The sequence below is a fragment of the Agelaius tricolor genome, unplaced genomic scaffold (genome assembly GCF_023055355.1).
Source record: "Agelaius tricolor isolate 1412-34295 unplaced genomic scaffold, bAgeTri1.0.p SCAF_14, whole genome shotgun sequence".
Taxonomy (NCBI): Eukaryota; Metazoa; Chordata; class Aves; order Passeriformes; family Icteridae; genus Agelaius; species Agelaius tricolor.
Window position 1 is genome coordinate 818,800 of NW_027269274.1, and position 15,708 is coordinate 834,507.

A 15,708-nucleotide genomic window follows, 5' to 3' on the forward strand; every position below is an offset into this window, starting at 1 on the left:
AGGCACTTCTAGCTCTGGGTGTGTTTTTATTCACACATCAGACTCGAAGGTGATGGTTTAAGTGCCCTCAGAATTTCAATTTTTAAAAAAGGAAACAGTCTGACACTTCCCTGCACATTACAATCTTGTATTGTGTACAGTCATGAGAGGTGTGAGACAGTCTGCAGATAATTAATATGGGAGCTGGCAATTATATGAATGTGCCATCAAAAGTAATTATTTTTAGATGTAAAAGAGAAAGTAACATGATCCAAAATGCTCAGGCAGGAGGGAATGTTCTCTATGGAGCCAGGCTGGGACACCTGGGGGGCTCACCTGGACAGGAGCAGCTCCAGGGACACCTCAGAGCCCCTGGCAGGCACTGAAGGGGCTCCAGGAGAGCTGCAGAGGGACTGGGGACAAGGATGGAGGGACAGGACACAGGGAATGGCTCCCACTGCCAGAGGGCAGGGATGGATGGGACATTGGGAATCGGGAATTGTTCCCTGGAGGGTGGGCAGGCCCTGGCACAGGTGCCCAGAGCAGCTGGGGCTGCCCCTGCATCCCTGGCAGTGCCCAAGCACAGGATGCACTTCCATGCAATACTTTTAAAATAAGCACATCACCATTAGAAGGAGTTGGTGATGTTTAGTTTTCCAGTCAGCCGTTCCAGAAGCAAAATAGATGCAGTGAAGGGCTGTCAAAGCCTTTCAGTTATCAATTTTGAGTGCAAATTCTCATTTCTTAGCAGCCTCCACTGAACAGAAAATCCCTCAAGTGAGGTTAAACACGGAGTATTTTCTCAGGCTGAAACTGGCCAGATTTAAAACAAAAATGACACTTCAATCCAGCAAATAATTATTCCATAGCACACACTGGAGGCTGATGAGCTACAGAGCACCTCACAGCTCAGACCCAGAGCCTGCAAAGAGCTGATTGTCCCCAGGAGCACCTGCCTGTCCCCAGCTGCTGTCATGGGCTGCTCCTGGCTGGGACACTCTGGGCTCCCAGGGCTGTGAGCAGGAGGAGAACAGGGGGGAACTGGGGGGCACCTGAACCATTTCCCCCTTCCAACAGCAGCCCAGGTCAGTCTGAGACCCCATCAGGGCTCCTCCCACAACAGCTCCTTACTGGAATCCAGAACCTGCCCTTCTCCTCAGGGGAGCTGTGCCTTCAGCAGGCAGGGGCTCCACAGTGGAGCTGCACAGGCTGTGCCAGCCCTGGCAGTGCCCTGGCTCCAATGCCATGGGAACCAGCACTCCATGGTGTCTGTGTCCATCCCTTCCAGACCCTGGCACCAATCAGCACTCCATGGTGTCAGTGTCCAGTTCCCCCAAATCCTGGAATCAGCACTCCATGGTGTCTGTGTCCAGTTCCCCCAAGTCCTGGAACCAGCACTCCATGGTGTCAGTGTCCATCCCTTCCATTCCCTGGCATCAATCAGCACTGCCTGGTGCCCGTGTCCATCCCCATTCCCTGGCATCCATCAGCACTGCCAGGTGCCCGTGTCCATCCCCAGAGATCCTGGCATCAATCAGCACTGCCTGGTGCCCATGGCCATCCCCAAACCTGGCATCAATCAGCACTGCCTGGTTAAGTGCCCGTGTCCATCCCCATTCCCTGGCATCAATCAGCACTGCCTGGTGCCCATGGCCATGCCCCCATTCCCTGGCATCAATCAGCACTGCCAGGTGCCCGTGTCCATCCCCATTCCCTGGCATCAATCAGCACTGCCTGGTGCCCATGGCCATCCCCATTCCCTGGCATCAATCAGCACTGCCTGGTGCCCATGGCCATGCCCCCATTCCCTGGCATCAATCAGCACTGCCTGGTGCCCGTGTCCATCCCCATTCCCTGGCATCAATCAGCACTGCCTGGTGCCCATGGCCATGCCCATTCCCTGGCACATCCCTGGCCATGCACATCCCTGCAGGACCTGCTGGGGATGCCCTCCCTGCCCCAGGCACACCCAGCAGGAGCCCAGGGAATGCAGAGGCCAAGGCTCTGCCCCACCTGCCGAGGCCAGCACAGGGAGCTGCTCCTGGGCCCTGCAGGCCCAGCCCTGCAGCCCCAGCCCTGCAGCCCCAGCCCTGCAGCCCCAGCCCTGCAGCTCTGCAGCAGCCTCAGCTGCCTCCTTGCCTTGCTCACTGATGGACAATTCCTTCCCTCACACCTACCAGATGTTTTCCAAGCCTGGTATTTCCATCAGCCCCAAGAGCACAGAAGGCCTATTTGTCACTCCCAGGAAACAATTTAGAGCCTTTCAAACCCATCTCCCTGTGCATCACAAGCAGAAATTGATACAGTCACGTCAGGGCTCAGCTCATTCCTACTACAAACACCTCACCAGCAGAACAAGTGTCAATTTACAAGCAGGCCGATGCTTGCTGCTGGCCCAGCTTTGTTTTTAATACACTGCATTGTTTCATGCTGCTTGTTGTTTTGTATTCCCGGGAGAACAAATCAAAGCAGCAGCCGGGGCTGCAGGACCTGGAGCAGCAGTGCTGGGATGGAAAACAGCAGAGGAGCACTGGCAGGAGCAGCACAAGCCCAAAGCGTCCCTGGTTTAGGATGAAAAGCATTTTCAAAGCTTTTCTGGACCAAATTTTAAAATCTGCTTAAAGACTCTGAGTGGCCAGTTGTTTTTTATAGGACCTGGATGATAGAGTTATTTGTGTGCCTTTGCAGGCAGCAGTCCCTTACATTATTCCTATTATTACACAGAAATAAATTAATTTTAGAATCTGTGTGAGCTCCTAATTATTTTTTTGTGCCCTTAAAGTTTTCTTTAACAAACCAATTTCTCCTGAGATTTAGGTGTCTCCCGTCTCTCTCTTTCTCATCTCCTTCCTTTAGCAATCTCATCTTTGCAGAGCTGCCCTTTCCTTCTCCTCTTTCATTTGCAGGAATGCTTTGAGCGGCCCCTTGTCCTCCTGGTGCTTTGTCCCATTTCCCCCAGCCCAGCCCTGCCCTGGGATGCTCGGGGTCACCCCGGGGCTCATGAGAGCTTCAGCCTCCCCTCCTGTGTGCCTGAGCTGGGATAATGGCCCTGATTCAAATACAATCCAAACCAATTTGGGCTCCCGGGAGGACTGAATTGATGCTGGAGCAGGGGCAATTTACACCAGCCAGAGATATTGGTCATTTCTTTTCCTGTGACTCAGAGACTCAATTCAAGCAACACTCCAACCTTTGCTGATAGAAGTTCTCACCTATTAGAGCCCAGCTAAACACTCTGAAGGCTGAATACAGTGATTTTCCCAGCCCTCAGCGCACAGCAGCACAGGAACCAGGTCAGGTACAAGCTTTTGTACCTGGGCAAAGCCCCTGAGCACGCAGGGAACTGTGAGAAATACTTATTAATGGTTGGCAATCATTTCTGTGCAGTATCCCAGGCTTCCTGACCCCTCTGTGTCCCTGGGAAAGCAGAATTCCCGGCTGCTGCAGTCACAAACACCACAGGAGCTCACACATCACCAGATCACCACGAGGCAGCCACAGAGCAGGAAAAGCCAGCCCTCAAAAACTGTTCACTCCTGGTTCCACCCAGTCAGGGCTGCCCTGGGGAAAAGCAGATTTTCAAACCTTTTGGGGCCACTTACAGCTTTGGTGCTGGGGAGGACTCAGAAAACACTGCCTTAGCTGTCAGACCTGGGGGCCAGAATTCACTTCTGGTCATTTGTTTGTTTGTTTTTATACAAATATTCCATCCTCAAGGGCTTTATCGGGCTCCAGCTCCAGTGGTGGGAGGAGGAGAGCTCCCCTTCCCCAGGCAAACCCCCCATGGCAGCTTTTGGTAACAGGTTTGTGAACAATTTTTAAGTTAGATATATTTTTAACACAGCTGCACTAATGAACATTTCTCAAATAATTATGTATATAATAAAAATAGTCACAATAATCAAAACCACCATCATAATTTGAGAATAAAATAAGAAAAGCTCGGTTTTCCTTACCTTTTTGGAAAGCAGGCAAAAGCTATACAGTAGGTGGAAGAGTGTACCAAGTAACAGACTTTTGAACACTCTTTCTTACTGGTGGTATGGAGTCTACAGGGAAAGTAAATACATTGAATGTAGGATGGGTCTGGGCATGAGGAATGCTCCCAGCCTGCCCTGCATGAGCCCTGGCACTGCTCTGCCTCCCACTGGGGTCTGGGGGCACCAGCACAGGGATCAGCACAGGGATCAGCACAGGGATCAGCACAGGGATCAGCACAGGAATCAGCCCTGGCAGCACAGGAATCAGCACAGGAATCAATCAGCTCAGGAATCAGCACAGGAATCAGCACAGGAATCAATCAGCACAGGGATCAATCAGCACAGGAATCAGCACAGGAATCAGCCCTGGCAGCTCAGGAATCAGCACAGGGATCAGCACAGGAATCAATTAGCACAGGGATCAATCAGCACAGGAATCAGCACAGGAATCAGCACAGGAATCAATCAGCTCAGGAATCAGCACAGGGATCAGCACAGGGATCAGCACAGGGATCAGCACAAGAATCAGCACAGGAATCAATCACCACAGGGATCAGCACAGGAATCAATCACCACAGGGATCAGCACAGGAATCAATCAGCACAGGAATCAGCACAGGGATCAGCACAGGAATCAGCACAGGGATCAGCACAGGGATCAGCCCTGGCAGCACAGGAATCAGCACAGGAATCAATCAGCTCAGGAATCAGCACAGGAATCAGCACAGGAATCAGCTCAGGAATCAGCCCAGGAATCAATCAGCACAGGAATCAGCACAGGGATCAGCACAGGAATCAGCACAGGAATCAATCAGCACAGGGATCAGCACAGGGATCAGCACAGGAATCAATCAGCACAGGAATCAGCACAGGGATCAGCACAGGGATCAGCACAGGGATCAATCAGCACAGGGATCAGCACAGGGATCAGCACAGGAATCAATCAGCACAGGAATCAATTAGCTCAGGAATCAGCACAGGAATCAGCACAGGAATCAATCAGCTCAGGAATCAGCACAGGAATCAGCACAGGAATCAGCCCAGGAATCAATCAGCACAGGAATCAATCAGCACAGGAATCAGCTCAGGAATCAATCAGCCCTGGCAGCTCAGGAATCAGCACAGGAATCAGCCCAGGAATCAATCAGCACAGCAATCAATCAGCACAGGAATCAGCACAGGAATCAATCAGCCCAGGAATCAATCAGCACAGGAATCAGCACAGGAATCAATCAGCCCTGGCAGCTCAGGAATCAGCACAGGAATCAATCAGCACAGCAATCAATCAGCACAGGAATCAGCACAGGAATCAGCTCAGGAATCAGCACAGGAATCAGCACAGGGATCAGCACAGGGATCAGCACAGGAATCAATCAGCACAGCAATCAATCAGCACAGGGATCAGCACAGGAATCAATCAGCACAGGAATCAGCACAGGGATCAGCACAGGAATCAGCACAGGGATCAGCACAGGGATCAGCCCTGGCAGCACAGGAATCAGCACAGGAATCAATCAGCTCAGGAATCAGCACAGGAATCAGCACAGGAATCAGCTCAGGAATCAGCCCAGGAATCAATCAGCACAGGAATCAGCACAGGGATCAGCACAGGGATCAGCACAGGGATCAATCAGCACAGGGATCAGCACAGGGATCAGCACAGGAATCAATCAGCACAGGAATCAGCACAGGGATCAGCACAGGGATCAGCACAGGGATCAATCAGCACAGGGATCAGCACAGGGATCAGCACAGGAATCAATCAGCACAGGAATCAATTAGCTCAGGAATCAGCACAGGAATCAGCACAGGAATCAATCAGCTCAGGAATCAGCACAGGAATCAGCACAGGAATCAGCCCAGGAATCAATCAGCACAGGAATCAATCAGCCCAGGAATCAATCAGCACAGCAATCAATCAGCACAGCAATCAATGAGCCCTGCAGCCCCAGAGCAGCCAGGCCAGGGGGCTCAGGTACCCCCAAGCACGGGAGCAGCTCTCTCAGGAGAGCAGGGCTGGCTGAGCTGATTTTCCCTCCTCTCCCCTGAACCAACCTGGGACATTCTGGCTGCACTTTCAGACCCCCTGTCCCTCCCCAGCCCCTCACAGGTTCCCTGGCATCACCAAGAGCCATTTGAGTGCTTTCCTCAGGAAAGGGGAAGCAGTAATTACATGTAAATTAAGCATGGGTTAAGCATGGGTTCTGTCCCAGTCTGACACTGCTCCTGCAGCAGAAACTGGAGCAGACAGCCCAGCAGGGCCCTGCACCTGCTCCACCTCAGGCTCCACCAGAAACACCTTCCCAAAGTGTGAGATTCCAGCAAAGCCACACAGGAGCACAGCAAGCTCACCCCGGGGCTGGGAGCTGCAGTGCCCCACGTCCTGCTGATCCCAAAGGTGCCCCAGCAGGGAAAGCTGCAGTGGGGACAGCAGGCACTGCCAGATGGCAGACAGGAGTGAATAGGAGACTTCTCCTCAATGGATTGGAAGGCTTGGCCCTAACACACCCTGTTCAGCAGGTGTGGCTGTCCCAGGGATCCCAGGCAATCTCACACCGCCAGCCCCTTCCCCTGGCACCTGGGACACGAGGCCACTGCACTGCCAGGGATTCTCCTCTCATGTAATCAATCAGTGCCCCCAAATGGACGCACTCCAGGCCCCTCTCCAGGTGCCCTGCACATCTTTGAGCCTCAACCGCAGCAGATTGCCCCTGAGCTGTGTGCAGAGCTTCCACAGGATGAGCATGCCCTGCTCCTGGGCAGCCACTCGGGAGTGCACAGACCTGCAGCCTGACCTGCACATCTTCAGCCACTGCCACAGAGGGCTCTGGGCTGGGAGGGACCCTAAATCCCCTCCAGTGCCACCCTGCCATGGCAGGGACACCTCCCACTGTCCAGCCTGGCCAGGGCACTGCCAGGGACCCAGGGGCAGCCCCAGCTGCTCTGGTCTCCTAAAGATCTGCTCAAACCTGGAGATCTTTTCAAGGCTATTTCTCTGTAAAACCACCCACGTTTTGCTTGTGCTTTGACTGTGGCCTGTGAGCAGGACAGGCCATAAATGTGGGTGAGCCCCACATTTCCAGGGTCTGGGGGTAGGATCAGCCCCACATTTCCAGGGTTTCAGGTAGGGTCAGCCCCACATTTCCAGGGTTTGGGGGTAGGGTCAGCCCCACATTTCCAGGGTTTCAGGTAGGGTCAGCCCCACATTTCCAGGGTTTGGGGGTAGGGTCAGCCCCACATTTCCAGGGTTTGGGGGTAGGGTCATCCCCACATTTCCAGGGTTTGGGGGTAGGGTCAGCCCCACATTTCCAGGACATGGGTCAGCCCCACATTTCCAGGGTTTCAGGTAGGGTCAGCCCCACATTTCCAGGGTTTCAGGTAGGATCATCCCCACATTTCCAGGGTTGGTTTGGAGGTCCGTGGGACCCGTGCTGGTGCTCCCTGGGCTGGGACAGGGCAACACTCATGGAACACTGGCAGCAGCAATGGCACCTCCAGCAGCTGAGCAAGCAGCAGCAGCAGCCCCGTGAGGAAGAGCAGAAAATCAAAGTGCAAACCCCCACTGTACTTGCAGAGCCCATGGCTGAGCCAGGCCAGCACTCAGCTCGCTCTGGGCACTGCTGACTCTGATCCTCTCCAGGAATTTCCCTGCTCCTGCCCCCCTGAGCTCCAGAGCCTTGCATGGCTCCAACAACCAAACCCTGAATCTCACAAAGAAACACTGAAAAAACATCCTTTGGCTTTCTTTTGAGAGAAGATATTTGAGATTTTAAAAAAATTGCTCCAAGATGCATCCAGGGCAATTTGTAATTCCCACTTCCTATTTTCTGATTGGAAAAACTTGGGAAATTTCTGTATTCACAGTATAAAATATTTTTAAAGTGGAATTGCTATAAAAACATCAAACCCATTTTTATGTATGGACACCATACTCACAATTTCACTGAATATTAAGTTTGAGGAGTTTTGCTTTGATGTTATGACTTTTTAAAAAATTCACTAATACAATTTTCATTTTTTTTCCACCTAAAAATGGAACTGTATGCAATTTTTATTGAACACACTATTCAAACTTTAAAAAACGAAACTGAGTTCAGGTGAACTACTGTTATACACATTCCTGAACACTGCCTGATCAGGGGGCTGATCAATGACCCAATCAATGCCACAGCACAGTAACTGCAGCAGTTACCCTGGCACTAATGCACCCCAAAACCTTTAAGTACAGCAGAAGTTTATATCATTTGATTTTCTAGTAATTGTTATGAATGCACAGACCTGGCGAGTGAATGAGCAGTGCTGGTGCAGCTGAGACTATGAACAGATGGAATTCCACATAAATAATGAAAATGTTTTTAAAATACTTATTTCACAAATGATAAAAAAGAAGCATAAAGCAGAAAGTCAGTGATGGCACATTTCCTAACAAACACATTTATGAGCTTTAAAATCCCACTCAGTGAAGGCTCAAGGCAAAGGTGGCACATCTGGGCAAGCCAGGGGCCTCTGCCCCTTGTGCCTCTTAGAAACATGTCCTGGTCTACAGCCCTGGACTAAAAATGGGTGTTTGACCACAAACACAGGGCTTAGGTGAGCACTGTGTATTTATAGTAGAAATATTTCCTTCCCAAAATAAAGTCTGGCTGTTCTTTGGTGGAGGGGAGAATATTCTCAGAAGGCTGAGAGCAGCAATAAGATGCAGCACAGGAGGATGAGAGCAGGAGGGGACCCTGGGGGGGGGGGATGTCCCCAGGCTGAGCTTCCACAGGGAACATTCCAGCATCACACCTTGGGTGCATTCATCTTTGGCCAAGTTTTGGCATGAAATTCTTACATTTTGGGGTTTCTGGGGGAGAAACTAATTTCAGCTTAGTTGATCCAAAGAGTGGTTAGTGAAGTGCATCAGCAACACAATCCCCTGCCCTGGCCCAGCTGGATTTCAAAATCTCCTTTCCTCCCTTCCCTTCCTGAAATCTGCCTTGGCAGAGGGCCCTGAGTGCCACTGGGGAACAGTCCAGGGCAGGAATTCCATTTATTTCCTCCTGCACTCGGGGCTCTCTCCAGCTGCAAGTCCTTCATTTGTGAGAACCAGTTCATGGCTCTGTCCATGGTGCTGTCCCTGCCTCTGTCCATGGTGCTGTCCCTGCCTCTGTCCATGGTGCTGTCCCTGCCTCTGTCCATGGTGCTGTCCCTGCCTCTGTCCATGGTGCTGTCCCTGCCTCTGTCCATGGTGCTGTCCCTGCCTCTGTCCATGGTGCTGTCCCTGCCTCTGTCCATGGTGCTGTCCCTGCCTCTGTCCATGGTGCTGTCCCTGCCTCTGTCCATGGTGCTGTCCCTGCCTCTGTCCATGGTGCTGTCCCTGCCTCTGTCCCTGGCTCTCTCCGTGGCTCTGTCCATGGTTCTGTCCATGGTACTGGACCCCAGTCCAGCTTCCAAGGATGAATTTGGCTTTCCCAGCTGGAATGGATTTTGTACACCTGCATGATCAGACATCAGGGATAAATCCTACAGGGGTGAGCAGGGGGAGGAAAAGTGCAGTGCCAGGGATCTGCTGCCTGCTCCCACTCTGCTTTGACAGCAGGAATTCCAGCAGCAACAATGAGGCAGGAATTCCAGCAGCATTAATAAAGCAGGAATTCCAGCAGCATTAATAAAGCAGGAATTCCAGCAGCATTAGAGGCAGGAATTCCAGCAGCACTAGAGGCAGGAATTCCAGCAGCACTGACAGGACAAGAAGTGGCAGGGATTCCAGCAGCAAACAGACCAGTGGAGCATGGGCAGGGAAGGGGCATTTCTCCACATTCAGAGCTGGCTTTGCACAGGAACTGCAGACGTGCCCAAAGCTTTGCAGCGTGCTCAGAGCTGTGCAGCTGTCTCCTTCCTCAGCTCCTTCCAGATTCAAATGCAAATCAAATTTGATGGCCTCAGTCTGTAATTTCGTGCTGTGCTATCCTCTGCTATGCACATTAAGGAAACTAGAAGTGTCTTTGCCATCTATTTTCCCTTTAAATCAGTGGCAAGATTTGCATTAAGACCAGATAAAATCCCTAAATGGGAATCTTCAGGGACCGTGAGATTTTTGCAAAGCAACTTTGCAAGAACCAGGGTGAAAACTGGGGTTAGCAGAATTATTGATGAATTTGGTGCTTGCCTGGGAACCTGTCCCTGCCAGGGCCAGCTGGACCTGGGCTGCAGAGTTCTGTACCTGGGCTGCAGGGTTCTGTGCCCAGGGATGTGCAGAGTTCTTTGCCTGGGCATGTGCAGGGTTCTGTGCCGAGGGGATGTGCAGCTTTTTGTGCCCAGGGTTCTGTGCCCAGGGGATGTGCAGGGCTCTGTGCCTGGGGTTTTGTGCCCAGGGGATGTGCAGGGTTCTGTGCCCAGGGATGTGCAGGGTTCTGTGCCTGGGATTCTGTACTCAGGGGATGTGCAGGGTTCTGTGCCCAGGGGATGTGCAGGGCTCTATGCCCAGGGATGTGCAGGGTTCTGTGCCTGGGGTTCTGTGCCCGGGGTTCTGTGCCCAGGGTTCTGTGCCCAGGGTTCTGTGCTCAGGGATGTGCAGGGTTCTGTACTCAGGGGATGTGCAGGGTTCTGTGCCCAGGGGATGTGCAGGGCTCTGTGCCTGGGGTTTTGTACCCAGGGGATGTGCAGGGTTCTGTGCCCGGGGTTCTGTGCTCAGGGATGTGCAGGGTTCTGTGCCCAGGGGATGTGCAGGGTTCTGTGCCCAGCGTTCTGTGCTCAGCGTTCTGTGCCCAGGGGATGTGCAGGGTTCTGTGCCCAGGGGATGTGCAGGGTTCCCTCCCCCTCAGAGGGAAAGCAGCAGGGGCACGGGTCACTCACAGCTCCCAAACCCCTCCTGAGGCGCTGCCCCCAAATGGCACCGCTGGAAAATCAGAGCCAAGAGCAGAGAACCCCACCGCCAGCCCAGAGCCGCAAAGGCCGCGATGGAGCCAAGCAGGAGCAGCCCGGGAGCGCTGGGGAGCCCCGTACTCACTGTTGGGGTCCACGTTCTCGCACAGCTCCGTCTTGGCCTCGCCGTTGGGGCGGTCGCTGGGCTTGTGCGACAGGCGCGAGGACATGGTGGCCGCCGTCACCACCGCCTTGAAGCTGCGCTTGCGCTTCTGCACGTTCAGCTCGGGGTGGAAGATGATGATGTAAACCTTGGGCATGTAGAGCATCCCCAGCGCCACCGACGCGCTCAGGTTCATGGAGATGGTGAGCGTGGTGGTTTGGATGTAGAGCTGCGGACAACAGACACGGGTTACGCGCGGGGTCAGCGGGCTGGGGCTGCTCACACACACAGAAACACCGGCTGGAAAGGGGTTTTAACCTGTCTGGGTGTTATAAACACCATGGCAGGGCTGCAGTGCTTCTCACACACAGAAATACCTGCTGGAAAGGGGCTGTAACCTGTCTGGGTGTTATACACACCATGGCAGGGCTGCAGTGCTTCTCACACACAGAAATACCTGCTGGAAAGGGGCTGTAACCTGTCTGGGTGTTATACACACCAGGGCAGGGCTGCAGTGCTTCTCACACACAGAAATACCTGCTGGAAAGGGGCTGTAACCTGTCTGGGTGTTATACACACCAGGGCAGGGCTGCAGTGCCTCACACACACAGAAATACCTGCTGGAAAGGGGCTGTAACCTGTCTGGGTGTGTCACACACCATGGCAGGGCTGCAGTGCTGCTCACACACACAGAAATACCTGCTGGAAAGGGATTGTAGCCTGTCTGGGTGTGTCACACACCATGGCAGGGCTGCAGTGCTTCTCACACACAGAAATACCTGCTGGAAAGGGGCTGTAACCTGTCTGGGTGTGTCACACACCATGGCAGGGCTGCAGCTCCTCACACACACAGAAATACCTGCTGGAAAGGGGCTGTAACCTGTCTGGGTGTGTCACACACCAGGGCAGGGCTGCAGTGCTTCTCACACACAGAAATACCTGCTGGAAAGGGGCTGTAACCTGTCTGGGTGTTATAAACACCAGGGCAGGGCTGCAGTGCTGCTCACACACACAGAAATACCCGCTGGAAAGGGATTAGAACCAGTTTCCATGTGTTACACACCAGGGTGGGGGCTGCAGCACTTCACACACAAGTAAGTACCTGTTGGAAAGGGATTTTAACCTGTCTGCTTGAGTTACACACCATGGGTGGGGGCTGCAGCAGTTCAAACATAAATACCCACTGTAAAGTCATTTCTAACCAATTTGCACACATTACACATAGGGCCTGGCCAGCCTGCAGCATCTCACACACAAACACCAGTTGTAAAGGAATTTTTAACCAGTTTGCATGCTACACACCACAGGGCTGGCCAGGCTGCAGCAGCTCACACACCCACCCCCTTTTACACCGATTTTTAACCAGTTTGCAAGGCAGATGAGGAAGCTGAGCCCTCTGCCCTGCAGCCACCGTGATGTCCCACACAAATGCCCTGCCTGATCCACCCACAGCCTCAGTGACAGAGACTCCCAGGGGCCTTAACACAGTTCCTACAGGTTTAATTGTGATTTATGCAATTAGGGCACCCTGCAGCTGCTGCTGTGCCCCAGGAGCTGCCCCAGGGGGGAACTGGCCTGACTGGAGCTGCCTCAGCCTTGGGTCCAACCCTTCCCCTCCATCCTGAGCAGCAGCAGCTCAGGAGCTGGGTTTGATTTCTCCTGCTGGGAAGGGGTTGAAGGTGAGATGATTATTTGATTATTTAATCAAAGGGGTCTCTGGCAGCACCTCCAGAGCTCCCACCTTGCAGATGCCAATGGGAGATAAAAGGGAGGCAGAAAAGAGCATTTGTAGAACAAGGAGGGATGAGTGACACACAAAGCTTCTCATGACAAATGGAAGCAGCCTAAAGATAAGGGAAACTAATAGATATGCTTATTATGCAGAGCCTCAGTTTTATGTGTTTTATCTCTGCTTTGTGGTTTTACCAGTCAGACATAAAAATGCAGTTTACGTGAAACTATTTCATTTCTTATTTCACTTCTTCTGATAAATTCTCGGGAAGCATTTTAGATGAATGCAAATGGGTGACTTAAAGTACAAAGGATCAGATTTAACTGACAATGGGACTCTAATAACTCATGCGTGCCTTTTACAGCTGCCTGCTGAACCTGGCAGCTCCCAAACCTGAGATTAAATTAAGAAATTAAGATGCAGATTTAGCGAGAGATGCTGGAACTTGACATGAATGAGAACTGGGACCGAGCTCATCCAGCCTGGAGGGGAGAAGGCTCTGGGGTGACACAAGTGTGGCCTTGCAGGGCCTGAAGGAGCTACAAGAAACTGCAGAGAGAGAGAGAGAGAGCATTTACCTGGGATGGAGGGACAGCACAGGGAATGGCTGCTCCCAGTGCCAGAGGGCAGGGCTGGATGGGATCTTAGGAATCAGGAATTGTTCCCTGGCACAGCTGGGGCTGCCCCTGCATCCCTGGCAGTGCCCAAGGCCAGGCTGGAGCAGCCTGGGACAGTGGGAGGTGTCCCTGCCATGGCAGGGGTGGCACTGGAGGGGATTTAGGGTCCCATCCCATGACTGGAAGTGTTGCCAGAGGAAATCCAGGCTTTCTAAAGCAATCTGGTGCTGGTCTCCCCGGCCACTCCCCTGCAGGGTTTGGAGCCACATCTGCTCTGACAGAAGGACAAATCCTTCTGAGGGGTCACTCTCACCCAAATCTCCTTCCCTCTCCAGCAGACTCTGACTTTTGACAAATCTTAACTTCACACACTGCATTGCAAATGCAGCGACTTTGAAGCAGGCACTGGAGAAAACCCAACCCCGAGGACATCATTCACATGCAAAGGCACCTAGATTTTATCATGGCTTTTACATAAGTGATTTCCATTTGAATTTTAGATTTTTATGTTTTCCAGATTCTTGCTTTATTCATGCAAATCACAAAAATTGCCTTCCAAACCTTGAGAGAAAATTGGACTGGTCTGGAATACACACATCTAATAACGGGCAATTTTTATAGAACAAAATACATCAATGGCTAATTTTGCATGAACTGTGATTTCTCTGGGAAGCAGAGCCCTGTAGGATCAGGCCTCTGTCTTTGCCAACCTAGGAGAGATTTCCAGCTGCTGGGCCAGAAGAACTGAGCTGCCAGTTCATAGAACAACTTAACTCAGAGCTGCAGAGCTTTGAAAAGTCCCTTTAGGAGTCAGAACCCTTTTTGCAGGCTAAAGCTTTGCCTTCAGTCTAATCAGGAGCAACTGCTCCTCTTCTCTAATCCAGCTTTCTAATTATGCACTGAATTGTGTTAGGTTGCAATATGGAAATAAAGTGGTAACTTGAGATATTTTTGGACTCGTGCTATTACAAGCCAATTTATCTCACTTTTATATGGGAATTAAAACAAATGTTCTTACAGATGAAGTAGACGGTTTATAAATCTCCCAGAAGGCTTTTCCAAGTCATCTGAAGATTCTATCTCATTCTCTACATTATGTTGTGCAAATATAAGAATGAGAAACACTTTTTAATAAAAATTAAAATTAGCTTCCCCTGCGCTGTGTCTTTGCAAAACCATGGGAGGTGAAAGGACCCAAATGCAAATGTGCTCTGGGAGATTTGGGGGTGCAAGGGGTGGGAGAGGGCCCTGCCCCTCCTGCAGGAGCCCTGTGCCCTCCCTGGGGACCCCAAACCTGTGCCAGCACCTGCTGCATGCAGGTAGAGACATTATAAAATGAAAGCAGCTGCACCACAAACCAGAATGAGAGCAGCTACACCAGAGACCAGAATGAAAGCAGCTACACCACAAACCCTTCTGCTAAGAGAACCACTTGCACCTGTAAAAAACAACAAATCTGTCCCATGGCAATCAGTGAACACAATATGTAAATAAACCATCCAGAAATAGAAGATTTGGTGGGCAGGCACAAAGGTCATTTCCTGACCCACAAAGTGAGTTTCAGTGTGTTGTTAACCAGTTAGGTTTAACACGGTGCCTTCTGATATTTCCTGTAAAAATGAGCTATGTGAATAAAGAACTGGCTATGAATAAAGAACTGGCTATGAATAAAGAACTGGCTATGTGAATAAAGAACTGGCTGTATGAGCAAAGAACTGCCTTTTCTGCATGAAGGAGGTGAGTCAAGTGTCAAGGTCTATAAACAAATCTGATCTATACAGAAATCACAGGAGCCGTGCTGCTCACAGCCATCAGAGCAGAAACAGCCAGGCAGGCACAGAGAGCCCTGTGGGATGGCTCAGGGAATGGGCTGCACAGCCAGAATCCCAGAGTGGTCTGGGGGAAGGGACCTTAAATCCCATCTCATCCCAGCCCTGGCATGGCAGGGACACCTCCCACTGCCCCAGGTGCTCCAGCCCCAGTGCCCAGCCTGGCCTTGGGCACTGCCAGGGATCCAGGGGCAGCCCCAGCTGCTCTGGGCACCTGTGCCAGGGCTGCCCACCCTGCCAGGGAACAATTCCTAATTCCCAATAACAATTTATGCCAACAAGATGAGAATTCCTCAGACAGAAGCATCTAAAAGACCAGCTTGTGAGGGCAGAGTTGTGTCCCATTCCCTGTGGCAGCACCCACAGCAGGGGTGCAGGGGTGCAGGGGTGCAGGGGTGCAGGGGTGCAGGGGTGCAGGGGTGGAGGGGTGGAGGGGTGCAGGGGTGCAGGGATGCAGGGATGCAGGGGTGCAGGGGTGCAGGGGTGCAGGGGTGCAGGGATGCAGGGGTGCAGGGGTGCAGGGGTGCAGGGGTGCAGGGGTTCAGGGATGCAGGGGTGCAGGG

At 52.0% G+C, this 15,708-nt stretch overlaps 1 protein-coding gene across 5 annotated transcripts in view; it reads right to left on the reverse strand.

The window, feature by feature from the left end:
* The window catches only part of GRM7 (glutamate metabotropic receptor 7), a 192,894-nt gene that overhangs the window by 12,598 nt on the left and 164,588 nt on the right, over nucleotides 1–15,708 (reverse strand). For 3 of the 5 annotated variants that reach the window (XR_011681102.1, XM_071439281.1, XM_071439284.1), the window contains 2 exons: nucleotides 10,950–11,196; nucleotides 3,936–4,028 (listed from right to left, as the gene is read on the reverse strand). The exons of 1 other annotated variant lie outside the window; for it this stretch is intronic. Coding sequence is in view for 3 of the 4 variants with exons in the window: in XM_071439281.1 (XP_071295382.1) it covers nucleotides 3,958–4,028; nucleotides 10,950–11,196 (318 nt within the window). In the remaining variant the exon portion in view is untranslated. The remainder of the gene's footprint in view (nucleotides 1–3,935; nucleotides 4,029–10,949; nucleotides 11,197–15,708) is intronic. One more of the 5 variants, XM_071439282.1, reaches the window with a different exon arrangement.